This window comes from Mobula hypostoma, chromosome 2 (genome assembly GCF_963921235.1).
Source record: "Mobula hypostoma chromosome 2, sMobHyp1.1, whole genome shotgun sequence".
NCBI lineage: Eukaryota > Metazoa > Chordata > Chondrichthyes > Myliobatiformes > Myliobatidae > Mobula > Mobula hypostoma.
Genome location: NC_086098.1, coordinates 214,694,921 through 214,714,850, shown reverse-complemented (window position 1 = coordinate 214,714,850; position 19,930 = coordinate 214,694,921). Strand labels below are relative to the sequence as shown.

The window sequence follows — 19,930 nt, the reverse complement described above, 5'->3', positions numbered from 1 at the left end:
TCAAACATAAATTGATTCCTCAGCCAGTGGACTAACTTCCAAGGTTCTACAACTTAAGTTCTCAGTTTTATTTAATTACTATTATTATATGCACAGTTCGTCTTTTTTTAAACATTGGTTGTTTATCAGCCGTTGTATGTAGTTTTCACTGACTCTGTCATATTTCTTTTTTCTACTCTGAATGATTACAAGAAAATTGATCTCAAGGTAGTATCTGGTGACATATAGACACTTCGATAATACATTTACTTTGAATTTTGACATATGCACTAATATAATCATATTAGCTCAGCTAAAGCTTAGTTAAACATTCTTCAAAGAAAAAAAAGGACAACCTTTCATGCTTAGGTTGCCCTCATTTTACTTTCAAATAAACAAATTATTGTGCCTTTTGAGATTGATAATTATGGTGATATATTAGTTATATTTACTTTTTAAAATGCAAATAAAATAGAGTGTTGATGTCCCAAATAATCAAGAAGATGTTATTTCCTGACCACAAGACTGGACACTCTGCACATTTAACAGTCAAGAGGGATGTAATTTTAACTTCATATAGCATTGTGGTAACCAAATAAGCAAACAAACTAGCATCATAAAGCCAATGGGACGGTTGTGTTTGTGCATTTCTATCATTTCGTTTATCATGATGTCAAGAATAAATGTACCGCCACCTGTGCACAATACCTGCCTCTCATTTTTTAAGCATTTTATGTGCACATTTCACATTCATTTGTACACAATATCTTTCTTGTGCACCTTATCTTTCTTGTACTGATTCTCTTACTTTCATACATTATACATTAAAAGAGCTCTTTGCAAAGTCCCTGACACATGTGCTTTATTCATTTAATACATCCAATAAAAGCAGATACATTGCAGTAAGTATGTTATGTTGTATCACTGACTTCAAGCATATGATTCAGAATAATGCTGATTTCATCCTTGTTAAAAAAACAATAAATGTCCAACAATTTTTTATAGATAGGCAACTTCACTTTAGACATTTAATTAGTCTGTCTTTTTAGGCATCATCTGATTTTGTTACAGATGACATTTAGTCTGCAGTTAGTTTAACATACAGGGTGTTTTATTACCTTCTGAATCTTTGATGGCAATAATTGATAAGTATTACAACAGCAATTCACACAAGACAAATTTATTGTCTAGGAAATTGTTCCAATTAGCAATATTTGAATAATTATTTTCCTTATATTGATTAAAATAAGAAACTTTCCTAAGTATTCTCTGTAATCTTATTATTTGGTCGAGCTCAAGCAACAATGAAGAAACAACACTTTAAACAACACAGTTTGTAGTGAGATTATAAATCAAATGTTATGAAAAAACAAGGAACTAATAATCCTCATTGCACCATTTCACAATTTTGCTCCCATGAAGCATATTTATAAGAGTAACTTTCACTCATTCAGCTCAGCATCACACGTGTTGAAAATAAAAAAACGACATATGCAGTGTTTAAAGCAAGTACTGATTATAAATGAATAATGCAACACACATGGAGATTTTCATTGCTAACAGTTTTTTTTTAAACTGGATTTATCTGCTTTGATTACTTGTTTCTGTTTTTTTCCTATTTGGAACATCATTGCAATGTTAAATTAATAACATTTTATGTCAATTATGCATTAAATTAATTAGTGACAACAACTTTTCCAGAAGCTTAACACAAATCTTCAGGAATTTTTGGCAAGTTAAATATATATCCTTGCAGACAACATTGCCGTTAAATGAAACAAACCCAGACAAGTACAGTGCTTATGATCTCATGAACTCTGGATGTAATCCCTGGTTTCTAATTTATAGTAACAGCTAGTACCTGAGCTATACTTATTGTTAATAACGTATATTCCATTCATTGTGAATATTGACACAAGGAAAATGCTTAGCTTAAAGAACAAAGCATGAGAGAGAAACACTCACCCCTAAACGTCTGCTCCGAATCTTCACATATCCCTGCTTGACAATGTCATTAAAATTTGAAGCCATTACTTTTCTGCTCGGCTCAGTAACTGAATAATATTTCAACACTGTACTCCAGCTCTAAAGGCAGTTTCTCCCGCTCTCAGTTTATCCACAGCTCAGCATCTGCTTAAACCACCCGGCCCAAGGGTTAGCAACAAGGCTTATTCCACCTACAAAGTAAGGGAGAGACAGTGAGGCAGTATGTCAGAGTGAGAATGCATCAGCTGATACTCTATCATTGCTGCTTCACGGAATGTACCACCATTCTCACTCACTGAAGGGCTTGTGCCAAAGGGTTCATGTCTATTAGAATGAAGTTATTGGCTCAAGCACAATGTTCTGATGCCAAAGACTGGGTCTTCTGTCAAAAGACCTAAACAAATGCTATTAATCTATTATTAGCTACTTCAATAAAAACCTTCACAGTATTTTTCAATTGTACGCAAAGCTCAGACATGGAATTAAAATAACCCTTCAGAAAAATGTAGGAAAAGCTATCTTCTACAAAATACTATTTGCAAAAGAAAATTGATTTGTGTATTGTGATTCAAATTCTTTTTAAAATAGGAATTACAGATGAGATTCATTATACTTGCTGCAAGGCTACCAAATAAAGTATTGCTGTAGTTTAAACCAATCTATTAATCACTGCTTCTGTCAAAAATATAGAATTACTTCATCAGTAGCATATGTACCTCAGCCCTTTGATATCTAGCAGCAGGTATCTTGCAAAGAAATTAGTATCTATCAAATGTGAAAATACAGTATGCATCAGACTTTTATTTCTACCAAGTTTACCAATAATAAACATTTATCTATATTTAATTATTCTGTGCATAAAATAAATATTGCACCTAATAAAAACAGAGTGAACTTTTTAAAAAATTACTGTTCAGAGCTTCAAATTATTTTACATATAAATTGTAAATCAGAAGAAGGCTGCATTTTTCCATAAATACTTGTTGCCAAAAGCTCAAAATATACATATAAAGTGGGTGTAAATGGGAGTGTTTTGCATCTATAATGTGTATTAGTACTAGATTTTTTTTCTTTAACCACCTTGGTTGGGAGCATTTTATATACAGTAAGTGCAAGGCTGATACAGTCAGAGGCACATCATTTACCTGTCTGGGCACATCAAGGCATGGTATACAGAGGCAATGAATTCATATACAAAGCCCCACTTTATGCATAATATAATGCAGGGGTTTGATACTCACTTCCAAAAAAATATTAAATGTTGCATGCAACATAAGGATCAGTCTGTTTGTACCCCATCCAATTAATATAAATGGAAGTGAAAACCCTTCATGAATAAGACCCACCCAAGGATACGTATCGCCTATGGGCAGATTTGAAAGCCTCTTTCACTTATGAGTAGAGCAAATATCAGCTTGCAGGCAGCTGACATCATGTCCCTGCCCTGTTTTTTTTTCTGTGGCCCACTTTTTTCCTTGAGGTCTACTTTTTCACTAAAGGGATGGAGAACAAAAATAATGATCTGGTGGCAAATGTTGTCTTGACTTATTCTCATTGCAAACTACAAGTTGGCAACCATCGTACTTGCATACAGTTTTAGAAATACTTGGCAAAGCATTGAAGGCATGCAGTGTAACCAAATTTTTTCTGGGTTCAGAGGATTTATCAATCATCCAGAAACTTTGGGTCACAACACTTACTCTCTACTATGTAAATTAAACCATAAGATCAGCACAGATGATTGTTACATACTTAGGATGAGCAACTGGGAAAATTTCATTACAGCCGGACTGAAGCTTTCATTTCTTCTCTTTTATACACTCCAATGCAAATGGTTATTCCAACATTATTCATTCTTTATAAGGAATATGCTGAGATTCAGAAATGCATTATAGACCATCCCAGGTTGCCAGGTTGCAAATGCCTATCTGGTGGACACCCCTCATCCACCATATGGATGAGCTCTTGTAATACTACCAAATTTAAAAATCTGATGTACTTACATACATTCTGTCCTATGAATGGCAGAAATAGTTCCCTCTGTCTCACTCCACTTCAAGTAATTGTTCTGTTTCATCAGTTTTATGTGCTTTCAATGCTATTCATTCAATACCATGGAGAGCTGGTTATCATATTCAGTGATTATAATGTATTAGCTGACTTGTGGGCATAAATTAATGCAAGGACATCTGTAAAAATGGATCTAGGGATGACTTTTTATATAAAAAAAAATCTTTATTCCTGCCTTTATGGACTATTTATGGTTACCCATGGATTCCTGCCAAGATGACTTACTAAGGACATATTGTCATTACATTTCTATAAGAAATTGAATGTGTTTCATTTTGCTTGGAAAGCATCCTTTCAGAATTTCCTGCGCTTTAAGCTACTGATAGTCTATGGCCTTCTCATAGAACTGTTACATTACAGAGCAAAACCCTTCAGCTTAATGAGCCCAGGGCACTGTTTAAGAGGCTCATTTAGTCCCCATCTCTCTATCCTATTGCAATGAAATATTTTCCTTTCATGTATTTATCTGTTTCCACCATCCTTTCATGTATTAAGTTCGGGTTCTGACCTTGTGCTGCAATGAGTATATTCCTCTTTACATCTTTGGCTATTTTAATAATTTTCTGAAATCTGTGTCACCTGGTACTTGACTCTATCAGTGGAAAAAAAATTGTTTATCCATTACGCCTAGACCTTTCATGATATTGAACACATCTTTGAAAAGGGGAAGCCAACTCATCTTCCCTAATTTACCAATAGCCCTTATTGATGGGGATTCATTTAGGCCTTCATAATCTTCTGTACATATTATGGCCAAAAAGCAGGCAAAATACTCCAGTTGCAAGTGAACTTACGTATTTTAGAGGTTCAACAACTTTCTGGATTAGTACTTCATTGCTCTATGCATAAAGCCTAGAATACCATATCCATTTAAATTCAACATTTTCAACCCATCTTGCAAAGATTTATGAAAGCAAACACCTATTCTTCTCTGCTTCTAAACCATCAATTCAGAGAGTTTTCTTAATATATTGCATCTTCCTGTCAAAATATATTGCTTTGTATATTTTGGCATTCATCATGTGTCCACCTACTGCACCAACCAGCCTAGATCCTCAAAATCCATTACGGGTTTTGTGTCATGTGCACAGTTTGAGTTAGCGTTCTGTACATTCAAGTCCACATTTTAATCAATAAAGCGATAGTCCTTACACTGATACCTGGAAAACATCACAACTATATTCTGGTTCCTGTACCAATGTCATTACTTTATCTGTCTTGCCTTTTATTTCATGGCTAGAAAGGAAATTGTGGGATTGAGGAAAAGAGTTTAATGACATGAATGGCATAAATTAAACACATCTTTTAAACATTTTAAAAAATATCTTTCTTTTAAACTTGTGCCTTTAAAAGCTGAAAGAATGAGGCACAGAAGTGAATTTTTAATGCTCTTGTGGCTGTTTCATTTTGGACTTGGCACTGTGTCGATTCACCATCTGAATTCTAGTTCAAGGGATTTTCTGGTCTACACATACTTCTATTTCTCAAGACTCCATAAATCACACAAAAAAAAAATTGCACTGTGATGGACAAGTCCTAACAGTATTTCTAACAATTTCTGTAGATATCATCCAAATGTTACAACTTCATTCTTATCCACAAATTTCTCAATTACATACCAGCATTGCACAGCAATTGAAGGAAGTAAGGCAATTTGATAGACTGTTCCCGATTTATGTTTATTGCTGTATATGTACATTTACCTAAACTTTGTCCAATATTCTACTCAGTAGTTCTAGCTATCCTATAGATGTTAATATAATGCCTTCATATTTCTACATTTGTGAAGGTGCCATACTCAGCCCAAATGTTTTAAAATATAGCCAAATGAATCTACCTTCTTTGATTCCCTGGTGTTCTTTAATCTATTTGTCATTTCCTTTCAAGATATAGTGAAATAAATCCTGATGTCATTCCACAAGTAACCACATCAAATTATTTTACTTACGTGAATGAAGTTTATTTTGAACATTTGCATAAAATAAGCAGTTCTGATAGTTAAAAGTACGATTGAACAGTCTGGTTCAAATGTTAATCTTAAAACACTTAAAGATCCATTTGCATAATTCTGTACACTAGTGAAATCCCAGAATTGAATTCAGGCATGTAACGCATCATTTATTTACATACTGAAAAGAAATGGATAAACATGCATTTAAATATGACATTTTCTTACAGCTATTTCATTAAATGCTCAGCAAGTCCATTTTCCCAGGATTTTCTGCCTGTTTCTAAACTGCAGGAATCACACACCACTTTTGCTTCCACGCAGCACTCTATTAATGCACTGAGTGGCACTATTCCAATACTGTCTCTGAAAATAACCTCATCCTTTATACTGTTACATTCCTCATAAGGCTTACATACCATCTAAACATATTTAGCACACAGTTTCACAGTTTTATAAATGTCAAATTCTAATTAAAGTCTGCCTCATGTATTTGTTCATATGAACATTTAGTAGCCTGGAATTTGAGTAATTTTATGCAAAAAAGTGCTTTTTAAGACTATTATTTCATATAGAAAATAAGGAACTAGATAATCATTTGCATTAATCCCAATTTTTCTCAATTTAGTTCCAAATCTAACACAACAAACTTAGTTATTACTGAATTTTCCACCAATACAATATTTACTTTTGCTGAACTGCAACTAATTCCGCTTTATCAGTAATGCTAGTCAACTGAAAACACACAGTTTTTTTGATCTATTACCATTGACCGTCATTGTCTTCTGGCAGGAATTGAGTTGCTTCAAAAGTCAGTGAACACTAATATTTTTCCCACCCAAGAAGTTGTTTTACACTGCACTCCACCTGGTGGTTAAAAAAGAAATAACATTTTTAAAAACCCAGACAAAGAAACATTTTAAGTTATGTAACACAAAACCCACAATTACCAGATAGAGACTGAAAACATTCATTATTAGTTTTATGGAATAAGACTGTAAAGATTGATCTTTAAACAGTTCAGTTCTGGCATTTCAATGGTGTTCAAAATTATGCAAATAGATCTTTGAGTTTTTTCACTTTCAATCCTTTTTTATTGATTTAAAAGAACAAGGGTAAATACAAAACAGAGGAGAGGTTATCTCAGATACATATTTCAATAATAATACAAAGAAAGGAGCATACACTGTCAAAATCATGTATAGTATTAAGCTAATATAAAGAGAAAAGTGAACCACCTCTCCTCTTAACAGTTCATGGAAAAAAAAGATTCAAAATTTACTATTGTTGAGAGAAAAAAAACCACTAAGCTAACCTAAAACAAAAAAAAAGGGGGGGGGGACTGGGCAGTCCATTTTGAGGATACAGTTTAAAAAAAAGGGAAAATCCTACTGATCAAATCTAAAAATTTATGGAGAAAAAAGAACAATTAACTATAAAAATAATAAGAATTAGATCTTATGAAATTATTGAATAAAAGGTCACCAAGTTTGCTCAAATTTAAAAGATGTATCATACTTCTGATTTCTTATTTTCTCTAAACTTAAACAAGACATAATAGAGGAGAGCCAAAAAAATAACAGTAGGTGGATGGGGATCCTTCCAGTACTATAGAATAGCTTTCCTAGCCAATAAAGTTGAGAAAGCTATCATGCGTTGAGCGGAAGCAGGAACGTTTCCTGCTTCCATTGAAATAACCCCAAAGATTGCCGTAAGTGAATTAGGTTGTAGGTCCAGACCTATGACTTTTGATAAAGTTCTAAAAACATCTCTCCAAAAGTTATTTAACTTTATACAGGACCAAAACATATGAGTTAAAGTGGCCACCTCAGTGTTGCATCTATCACAAGTAGGATTTATATTAGAAAAAATATGTGCTAGTTTATTTTTTGACATATGCACCCTGTGCACTACCTTGAACTGAATTAAGGAGTGACAGGCACAAATAGATGAATTGTTAACTAAACGACAAATTTTATTCCTTTGATTATCTGAAAGTGGTTCTTGAAGTTCCAATTCCCAAGCACGTTTAACCTTATCGTTAGACATCATTCGTAAATTCAATAGCCGTTTACATATGATGGCTATCAATCCTTTTTGGAATAGTTTAAGCAGAAAGCTAAATTCTATCATATTTGGTAAATGAGCAAATTGGTAATTTGGTAACAAATCGCATAAAAAAATTCCTAACTTGTAAATATCTGAAACATTGTGCATTAGATAAATCATATTTATCCATTAGCCAAGAAAAAGACATTAAACAATCCTCTGAAAACAAATCTAGAGAAGTTATTATTCCCTTAGTTTTCCATGTTAAAAAGGCCTAGTCTAAAATGATGGTTTAAAAAATAATTAAAATGGATACTACTAGAAAGAACAAAGTTATTTAAGTCAAAAAATCTGCGAAACAGAAACCAAATTTTTAATGTATGTCTAACAATGAGACTAAGATCTTGTCTACCAGTCTTAGAAAACAAAAAGGGAAGAGGAGCTCCCAGCAAAGAAGCCAAGGAGACCCCCTTTACCGAGTTCTCCTCCAAATCCAGCCATGAAGGACAGTACTGCATATCTATACAGTGAATCCAAAATGTAATATAATGAATATTAATTTCCCAGTAATAGAGTCTAAAGTTTGATAAGCCACCACCCTTTTTTAATTTTTGCAATAAAGGTTTACTCACCCTGGAGCTTTTATTACTCCAGATACATGATAAGATCATAGAATCTATTCTAACAAAAAACGTTTTTGGGACAAAGGATGGAACAGCTTGAAACATGTATAAGAATTTTGGTAAAATTGTCATTTTTATAGCATTTATTCGACCAATTAACAACAACGTCATAGGCGACCATTTGGAAAGCGTTTGTTGTGTATATTCAATTAAAGAAAATTATATTTATATAAATCTTTAAAATTTTTAGTCATTTTAATACCAAGATAGGTAAAATAGTTTTAGTAATATTAAAAGGTATTAGATCATATTGATCTGAGTAGTTATTAATAGGAAATAATTATTTTTATGTAAATTTTAACATATCCAGAGAAAGTACTAAATTCAATAAATATGGATAACATAGAAAAGATAGATTTCCTAGGGTCTGAAATATAAACGAATAAATCTTTGAGTTTTTTAAGATTTACATTTGAACTTTAAATAAAACAGAACACTTTGGGTTTCACTGCATGCAATTATGCTTCTCTCTTCAACATGTTGAGTGTTTAAGCTCAGGTTTGAAGCAGCTTAAGAGAATTGTGTGAAAAAAAAAATCCACTAGGAACTCTCTGTGAGTTGAGATTTGTTTTGCCATGGAACAAACCAGAAAGTTAATCAACCATACCGTTCCTTATAACATCTTAGCAAGTAATGATGTGGAGAGACGAACACCAGAAAAGGGAAGATGGTGTTTGCAGGACTAAGGTGAAAAAAAAGGATGGAGTGGGAAAAATTTTATAGATAAGTTGGTAATCATGTGCTTGATTTTCTACATGTAATCTCTGTCACGTGCTGTTGCTGGTATGTATTAAAGTAAACCAATTCATGGGTGACACATTTATTGATGGTGGAAACACTTCTCATGCTCATTAACTAAACTTTAAATTCTATATATAGAAGGGTCATTGAAAGGTGTGGAAAGCAGCCAGGCCCATTGTCCCATCAAGTCTGTGCTGACCAGCTACCACTCATTTACACTGATTCAGTATTGATCCAGTGTGTTTTATTTTCTTTACATACTGATCAACTCTCCCTCAGAATCTATACTCACCTACACACCTAACCAATTTACAGTGGCCAATTACCCTACCAATCTGCATGTCTGTAGAAAGGGGAAGGAAACCAAATCGCCAGTGGAAACCAATAGGGTAAACGTGCAAACTCTACACAGACTGTACACAAAGTCAGGATTGAACCAAAGTCTCTGGTCCAGAGAAGCAGTGGCTCTAATACCTGTGTCACTGAGAATGTTGCAGAATGCAGCAGACAGATCTTGAAAACTGAAGTCAGATATCTTGTACTCTGTGTCTGTATGGAATCCTACCACCAATTGCATCATTTCTTCTATGCATTTAGTGCACACAAAGTTTCCGTTGAGGTTACTCATCCACGTCCAGTACATTTTCCATCTCTGGTATGTTATTGGTGCCCTTCAAACTTCAGTTACGGCCACTGAACCAGCAGCAGTGGTGTTGCTCCAGTTTTTCTACAAGCTCCCAGATGAGCATTCTCTAAAGGAGATGCACGTGAAACAGTCTGAGCACATGATCAAATAATTGCAGTTTTTTGCTTTCATACATTTTCCTGCTTGTTGTCTGACATCTGTATTAGTAATTGTTTACCATTGTTTTAAACTTCAGTATGGAGGGATGGCACTGATGGTCAAAAATATGAACTGGGACAGAATGGGTGTCTAAGTATAAAAATGTTGATAACAAATTATCAAGCCGAAGTGAAATGGATTGTCACATCAACATCACCAGATTTATTCCATCATAGTGAATCAAAATAATCTCCCTTGTCTCTCCTATTCTATTAACACATGAATCAACGAGGAAATTAACAACTAATTGTGATATTTTGACATTAAGAATAACAATCAAATTTTCAGATCATCCTTGCTTGTAGTACATTTGTATATTTGTAGATGCCAGGTCAAATTAAAATAAATTGTCTACAATAATGGGATCCAGTGTGTACTGGTGTTAGCCAATGATTTATGGATTTTCTCCCCCCCCCCACCCCCACTGACAAAGCCTCCCCCACACCACTGTACACAACTAACATGATTTTGAATCAGTATTTTTAAAATTACATTGAAATGTAGGTTAGTTTGTTCAGATGATTTTCAGAATCTGTTCAATATCTCTGTCTTACATGATATGAAATAGGTTGTTCTGTGGCAGAAGTACAGTGCAAAGGCATAACACTACTATAAATTTAAAAAAAATGCAAAAGAATGATGTGGTGCTCATGGGTTCATGGGCCTATCTGAAATCTGATGGCAGAGGGGAAGAAGTAACAGGGTGGGAAGAGATGTAGTCCAGGCAGCTGTGAGAGTCAGTAGGTTTAAAATAGACATCAGTAGATAAGTTGTTTCCAGAGATGAAGATGGTGAAATCAAGAAATGGGAAGGAGGTGTTGGAAATGGACCAGGTGAATTTGAGGCAGGGTGGAAGTTGGAGGAAAAGTTGATAAAGTCGACAAGCTCTGCGTGCGTACAGGAAGCAGCACGAATGCAGTAGTCGATGTAGCGTAGGAAAAATGGGGGATGGACACCAGTGTACGCTTGGAACGTGGATCGTTCCATGTTGCCGACAAAAAGGCAAGCATAGTTGGGACCCATGCGAGTGCACATGGCCACACTTTTGATATAGTTCACTACCAGCTGCATCTCATGATTTTGCTGCCAGCATTGAACGCAATGTAGGATTGCCTTAGGGACTTCAGCACCACATTTTTCCTTTGGGTTTACTCCAGTAGGTTTCACTATGAGTGGGTATATCCACAAAGCAGCAGAGATTTGAGATCAGAGTTTTCCTCCTGCTAGGTGAACTGCCAACCATGGCAGACGAACCCCATCTGCCTGAAGTGATTGGCTTTAAGGTGCCAGTAACCCGTCTTTGCTCATTCTCCTGTCAGTAGAAACAGCTCTGCCAGGATTAGTAGCTAAGCCACACATGAAAGCCAAGAGTTTGACTTGGTTGTCAGAGTGTTTTTGAGGCACACACCATTGAGAGCATTAAATATATAGAGCGAGCTTATCCCCACTACTTCCCTGAGCTATGAAAACTTTAAGAAACCAGTCTAACTAGTGCATGATAATTCCAGATAATATTAATGTTGCTTATGTCAACAGAGAAATGATTTCCAGAGGTTGAAGGAATTGACTTACCTTCAAAACTTCTGCAATAACCTCTTGATCCCAGACATCAATATTTTAATGCAAAAAAAAACACAGCTGGAGGAATTCAGAGATGCAAGAGACTGCAAATGCTGGATACAGTCCAGATGAACAGTTTTGACAAAAAAAAAATCCCCCACAGATACTGAGTTCATTCAGTAGTATGTTTACAGCTGCAGAAACTCAAGGAGTTAGTCAGCAAACATGGAGGCAGAGGGACTATTACAGTGAGCCGAAACAATCAACACCTATTGGTTAGCTGACAACCAATCCCAGACTCACTTCCACTAGTTAGTCATTGTTCCTATCAACATCTGAATGTTCTTGGGTAGATCATTTAACTAGCTCTGCTTTTGAATTTACTATTGAGTTATGAGATCTTTGTAGTCACGTGGTTTTACTGAATAAAGATTTATTTTAAGTTCCTGTTTTGTTATATCTTCTGACTTTGGGTCTCAACTGTGGTTATCATCAAGTGAACACAACAAATTGGCAATAAGAATAGAATTCGTACCCACACCTACACAGCAGATGTTTGATGGTCAGTATGCACTTAGTGGGCTGAATGGCATGTTCCTTATTATATGATTCTGTACTGTGGCTGTCTGTTTACTTGTGTTTCAAGATTTCAGGAGGGCAACTAAATACATATGCAAAATTTCTGAAGATCATCAACATTCAGTACTCTGGAAAGTCTCAATTAATGTCATCTAAAACGATTTTGTGCATTGCTGTGGGCCACAAGTGGAAAAAGGGATTGTTTGGTCATCAGAACTTTGTTCAGAGCTCTGCTTGTTTTCAAGGGTGGATGAAGAGCATCTGGCTTGGCAGATCAGTTGGGAGGAGGGGCCAGTTAGGGCCTTGAGGAGGATTTGATGGTTCTTTGCCCTGTAGTTAATAGGCATCCATTGTTCTCAAGGTGTCCTGCACCAAGATCTGTGGTGGTAGATCCAGGGTCTGTATTCCCTCTCCACACTTATGAATCAGCAGGTTACTGAAAAGAAGATGCAGTCGTGCCTGTAATTTCAATTGGTTGTGAAGTCCACTGGTTGTATCAGATGCTGCTGAAGATCTTCCATTCATAGTTGAAAGAACAGAGCAGAAGTAGCTGCAGATCCTCTTCAGTGTATCTCCATTTATCCTGTTGGTGGATGGCCAGTCATGGTCACATGCCATGGTCACCCTGGGCTCAGTCGAATGAAATCGCTGGCAAGAAGCTGGCTGGGCATAGACAAAGATGTCACATCCATATGTAAGCAGTGTACTCAGTGATCTATGGCAACAAAGAATACAATAAGACCCAATCTACAACCATGGCATCAGGCTACCAGACCTTGGAGTCAAGTACGTATTGACTTTTCTGGCCCAAACAACAGATGTGCCTACCCTGTCCTGGTTGACACCTATTCTAAATGGCCAAAAGTATCATCTATGAAGTTAGCAATGGCAGAGACTACCATTCAACAGCTATTGCAGATCCTCAGCCGCTTAGAATTTCAGAAACTCTTGTTTTTGATAATGGCACTTAATTCAGTTCACAGCAGTTTACAGCATTCTGCCAGAACAATAGAATTATCCACATCCGCTCACCCCCATATCATCCACTGTCCAACAGACAAGAAGAGAGGTTTGTAGATACCTTCAAATGTTTGCTTCTGAAATTGAGAGGGAAGGAGCATCAGCCAAGGCCCTCAACACATTACTGCTAACATATCAAATTAAACTGCATCCAGTCCTCAAGCGGAAGTCTCTAGCTGAAGCTCTCAGTCTCAGTCTCTCTTTTAAGAAGTGTACACTGTATGAGGTGCCACCATCATTTCACCAGTCAGCACTGCCTGCTAATAAAATGATTGGAACAGCACAGTCAGCAGTAACCAAATAGTGGAATCTTTATAAGTAAGATGCAGAAATATCTTGTGTTATGTCTGCACTAGGTAAAACAAAAACACTTCAATCATGGATGTCGATCTCTGCCGTTTTACCTCAATAGGTTTCAATAGGTATATTTAATGTCAGAGAAGTGTATACAATATATATCCTGAAATTCTTTTTCTTCGCAAGCATCCACAAAAACAGAGGAGTGCCCCGAAGACTGAATGACAGTTAAATGTTAGAGCCCCAAAGACCTCCCACAACTCCCCCCCCCATGCATAAGAAACAGCAAACCAACAACACCCCCTCCTCCACTAGTAAAAAAAGCATCGGTGCCCCTACCGAGCACTCAAGTGTGCAGCAAAACATCAATAAAAACACAGACTTGCCGTACCCCAAAGACTACTCATTCACCAGGTAATTCAACATACCACAGGCTCTTTCTCTCTCTCTCTCTCTCTCTCTCTCTCTCTCTCTCTCTCTCTCTCTCTCTCTCTCTCTCTCTCTCCCCCCCCCCCCATAAGGAAAAAAGAGGTATCCCTGTTTCTCAGCAAGAAGGAAGACATAACAAAACAACTCACTGATTTTTTGGTGTTAAAAGTCTGTTACATCGCTTTTTCCAAGCTCTGTGCCCAAAAAACTCGGGTCTTTGGACACAAGGGCAGCAGCCAGCTCGTTGCTTTCGATCTTCTGTGTACTCCCACGACACATCAGGCGGCAGCACCAGCCTTGAGTCTGCCCGCCTCCAGAGTCACGAAAATGAATAGAATACTGGAAGCCGTAGAACACTGTCAACAAAAAAAAATCTATAGTCTTTTCTTGAATAGTATATTACATAACCAAATATTGTACAACTACATTCATGGATGGGATGCCCAGATTCTACTTACAAAGTGTTGACCGGGTACACAGTCACAGGTTCTGATGAAGGACTATTAATCTGAAAGATTAACTGTGTTTCACTCTTCTTAGACTCTGACTAGCTGACTGAATATCCCCAGCACCTTGCCTTTATAGATGTTTGTTTTATAGGTCCATGTGTTAGCAACAGAATTTCTGTTGTTCATGCGGTATCTCTGACTTCTGTGGTTCAGGTTATGCTGAGTTTTGTATATGATAAAATAATGCAATGTTGTTGTAGGTTAAGCAATATTATTTACAATGTTACTTGAGAAATAGTACATTAAAGCTATAAGGCCTTTCTATTGTGGACACATAGCATTTTATGGAATGGTTACTGGAGAAGAGGTGACATCATGAACAGAGATTATCATCTGTTCATGAATATTACCTAAACTCTAATACAGTTTCAGAGCTTTGTTGTCTCCTAGTAACCAACTACATTATACAAAAGAAAATAACACTAAACTTTTTCCCCCTACAGTAGCACAACCATTGGAACTATTTCAGCTTGAGATGCACAACTGGAAAGCGACATTATTCAAAATTGTACACATTTACACACTTGCATATGTGTAAAACATGCTGAACAATGGTTCACCTAGATAAATTATATTGGCAATCACTTACCAAAGGAGTCATTTGGGTAATTGGCCCAGAGACCACCCTGGATGATTAAGTTTAGTGCTCCTGATGTTTGGCTTGCATTAGTTGTACACCTCTTGATGTTACTCCACACATGTTTCCTCCACACCAACAAGAAATTGAAGTTTCTTTGTTTAATCTAAAAATCTTCGCAGTCCACTGACAGAAAAGCTAGGAGCACATCTTGCATAGATTGGAAATGAGATGGCAGTTCTCATGTTTGTGTTACCATGGCATTGACCTGCTAGCATTTCTTTATGGAGTTTAACATTATCTGAGATATCTGAGATAACTTGATAACAGACTCTCTATTCAGGTCACTTCAAGTCCCATGCCGTGATCACCAGCTACCTGAACAGAGCATCATCTCACTAACATAACAACAACATTCTTGGCTCCAGAGGCACCAGATTTGACATTCATTTTGATAGGTACTCAGAAAAGAGAGTGCACCATATCATAACCCCTCACCTCATGCATTTTCCTTCACCTCCACAATGGCATTTTCTGCTGTTGTACAGTGGCTTCTGTGGAGAAGGTTCTTTAACCCTGACTTGCTTCCCAGCAATTAGCATGGCAACAATACAGCAGGTGTGTGCTTCATATGTAGCTGGCACAAGAATTGCAAAGGTCAAATTTTAGCAAAGATTTCCCTATGCAAAAAACAACTGTGCTAAATTTACTTTCACCCAATTTCACAAGAGAGGATGAAAAACTATTTTCAAGTAAAGATATTTACCTACAGTATACTTCAGATTAACCTGCACATATGTTTATACCATATTATGACTACTGATTAAAAATTACAGATCTATAGGTTGCCTTTCGTGCATTTCATCTGTTACAGACCAGTATTTATTTTTGCCAATAATTAGGAATCATAGTTGTTTTATACAAAATTAAGGAGGAATCTTTATTTTTCAATTCTACCCTAACTACTTAAATGAATTCTTTTTCCCCAGACTATCCAAAAGTCTTTCTCTCTTCAGGACTGATGAGGGTTCTCAGCATGAAATGTCAAAATTTTATTCCATCCATAGATGCTACCTGATTTGCAGAGTTCCTCCAACAGCTTGTAAGTATTGCTCAAGATTTCCAGCATCTGCAGAATCCCTTGCATTTATGAAGCTGACCTAGCCTTTTACTATTAACTGTATTCAATGTTATATGTTCAGATGCCAAGAACTGACAAAATAAGAGATCTAAAATGTTATGATTCTACCAATGGGATGAGCAGTGTCTCCTATTGTGACAGAGCTGGAAACTTATCCCATGTATTTGCTCTCTGGGTCTCCATAGTAACAGTGGAAACTAAATCTTCTACGAAGCAGCAGAGTTGTGCTTCCCTTAAACAACCATTAAAATTCCATATCCAGACATTTTAAAATCTGCATCTAAATACAATTCAACAGGATGCAAAATTTAGATGGATCTTACTTTCAATCTCCTTGCTTTCTCAGCCTTTGGTCCTAAAAAAATATGATCAGTGGTTATACCATCCAATGCATAAAGTGTCATTTTACATTTTCAAGAATCAGTTAGATATCTGCTGATTTTGTTCAATTGAGGAGATCTGGGTGGACAAGTGCCTCCCATAGGTAATGTTATGGATAAATGCAGTAAGGAGGGAGCCATTCGATCTTCATTTGAGTATGTTTTTGGCATATCAGTTACTAGGATCAAACAGGAGAAAACCAGATTTCTGTGTATAGTGAAAATTTGACCGGAAATACAGGTGCATTCTGCTTTAAACTGAGCCTTTGATTTCTGGTCCATTTCAGTGGAATTTTGGACAGGTCGTTCCTTTACTCTGTTGTCTGCCCCGAGTTCCCCCTCTTCCCTCTAAACCACAACATGTTATTATCTCATGGCCTGAATTGGAAGATAAATGGTCTTTGTTGAGAAAATGTTCTCCTTCACACAACTGACTACCTTCAATAATTGGTGTTTGTTTCTTCAGGACGGTCCATGGCATTTTTCAGAGTCCATTGCATCTTCTGTAGATAATAGAACCGAATAGCACATTAATTTCAACCCTACTATAGTCTCAATAGCACAATCTGCCACCGTGACTCTTATCATTCTGATGAATATTTGTACCAAATATTCTAAGGTATTTATCAAAAAAATTACCATAGCTTGTGTATTAATTTTATGTAGTTATCCAGCTATTTAAAAAATAAATAAATTTGTAGCCTTAATCAAATTTTACCCAATAGAGACCAGACAACACATCAATTTCCAGATTTTTTTATGTATTCTGAGATTATCTGTACCAGAATACTGCCCTATGCTTTCCTTTTTTATCTCTATCAATTGAAATAAGAATTAAGCACCAAATAAATTTGTACTCAAACTAAATCAAAAGAAAGTACATAGGTATATCTACTTCTGGAAGTGATGCTGGACCACAGAGATAAAGCAATGAAGGAGACCACACTGAGTTCTGTGAAACAAAAGAAGATTCTGGAAATCTGAAACAAAAGTAGAAAATACTCATTCTGATGAAGTAACATTAACTTGAACAGAAAACATAGAACAGTACAGCAGAGGAAAAGGCCCATCAATCCACAATGTTGCGCTGAACCAATTAAATTAGTAATCAAATGGACAATTAAAGTACTCTCTTCTGCCTACACAATGCCAATATCCTTCCATTTCCCTCACATTCATGTGCCTTTCTAAACATCCCTTAAAAGTCACTAATGTATCAGCTTCTACCACCACCCGAAGCAACACATTCCAGGACCCACTACTCTGTAAGAAACTTGTCCCTCACATCACCTTCGAAAATATCCCCTCTCACCTTAAGCACATGCCCTCTGGTATTAGACATTTCAACCCAAGGAGAAAGATACTGTCTGTCTATCTATGCCTCTAATAATCTTATAAATCTCTATCAGATTTATAAATCTCTCTCCTTAGCCTTTACCTTTAGAGAAAACAACCCAAGTTTATCCAACCACTCATTATAGCATATGCCAACTAATCCAGGCAGTATCATGGTAAACCTCTTCTGCATCCTCTCCAAAGCCTTGAAATCCTTCCTATAATGGAACGAACAGAGCTGTATGCAATAATTTTGTATGCAACAAAACTTCTTGACTTCTGAACTCAGTGCTTCAGCAAATACAGACAAGCATGCCATATGCCTTCTTTATTACCCAATCAACTTACACAGGCACTTTCACGGAGCTATGAAATAGGACCCCAAGATCTCTCTGCTCATCATCACCATTAAGAGTCTTGTCCTTAACAGTGTACTGTCTCTTTACATTTGTTTAGGTTAAACTCAATCTTCCGCTTCTCCGCCCATCTCAGCAACTGATCTATATCTTGCTGTATTTTTGCCAGTCTTCTATGCTATCCACAGCAGACCTAATCTTTGTATCATCTGCAAATGTACGAACCGAGCCATTACATATTCATCCAGGTCATTAATATACATGACAAACAGCAGAAATTCCAACACAGATCCCTTTGGAAGACAACTAAACACAGACCTCCAGCTAGAATAGGTCCCTTTGACAACTAACCTCTGTCTTCTATGGGCAAACCAGTTCTGAATCCAAATGGCCAATTCACCATGGATCCCATGCAGCTTAATCTTCTAGATGGACCTGTCATAAAGGACCTTGTCAAGCAACTTGTTAAAATCTATGTAGACAATCACCGCTCTGCCTCCATCAATCACCCTCCCATCTCATCAAAAAACTCAATCAAGTTAGTCAGACATGATTTGCCCCACACAAAGCCATGGTGGCTCTCCATAATTGTGCCATGATTTTTTAAATACTCATAAATCCTATCCCTAAGAATTTTCTCCAGTAACTTCCTTACCACTGATGTGACACTCACTAGTCTATTGTTCCCAGCATTATCCCTGGTTCTATTCTTGAATAATGGAACAAAATTAATTCCTCATCAGTAGTCCAAGACCTTGCCTGTAGCTAGAGAGGACAAAAACATATTGGTCAAGGCCCCAGCAATTTCTTCTGTTGCCTCTCAACCACCTGGGGTATATCCCATCAGGCCCTGGGGATTTATCCACCTTTATGCTCTTTACGAGACTCAAAATTACCTCCTTCCTAACCTCGAAATTCCACAGCACGTCAATATTCTCAGCACTGATCTCCCTATCCCCCACATCTTTCTTGGTAAATACTGATGTTAAGTACTTATTAAGTCCTCGCCCACATGCGCCCCCTTTATCCTTGAGTGGTCCTACCTTTTCTCTCATTACCTTCTTGCTGTTGATGAATAGTAGAATGCCTAGGGAATCTCTTTAATCCTTCTTGCCAAGGACTTTTCATGTCCTCTCCTGGCTTTACTAATTCCTGATTTATCAATAGCTACAGTTTCTTTCTGCATAGATGCTGCCTGGCCTGCTGAGTAATTTGACATTTTCAAATTTTTATTCATTTTGGGCAACATGGTGATGCAGCAGTTAGTGTTGCTGCCTCACAGATCCAGCAACCCAAAATCAATCCCAACCTGAGTTATTATCTGCACTTTCTTCCTGTGATGTGTGGGTTTCCACTGAGTGCTCTTTCAACATCCCAAAGATGTGTTGGTAAGTTAACTGGCTACTGTAAGTGACCTATTCATGTAGATAAGTAGCAAATGAATCAA

General features: G+C 36.6%; 1 protein-coding gene across 3 annotated transcripts in view; it reads right to left on the bottom strand.

The window, feature by feature from the left end:
• The window catches only part of LOC134336786 (docking protein 5-like), a 530,970-nt gene extending 519,065 nt beyond the window's left edge, over positions 1–11,905 (bottom strand). For 2 of the 3 annotated variants that reach the window (XR_010015887.1, XM_063031244.1), the window contains exon 1: positions 1,945–2,172. Coding sequence is in view for 2 of the 3 variants with exons in the window: in XM_063031244.1 (XP_062887314.1) it covers positions 1,945–2,010 (66 nt within the window). In the remaining variant the exon portion in view is untranslated. Of the gene's footprint in view, positions 1–1,944; positions 2,173–11,872 lie in introns of those variants that run through there. The other variant, XM_063031250.1, reaches the window with a different exon arrangement.
• Between the last annotated feature and the right edge of the window lie 8,025 nt (positions 11,906–19,930).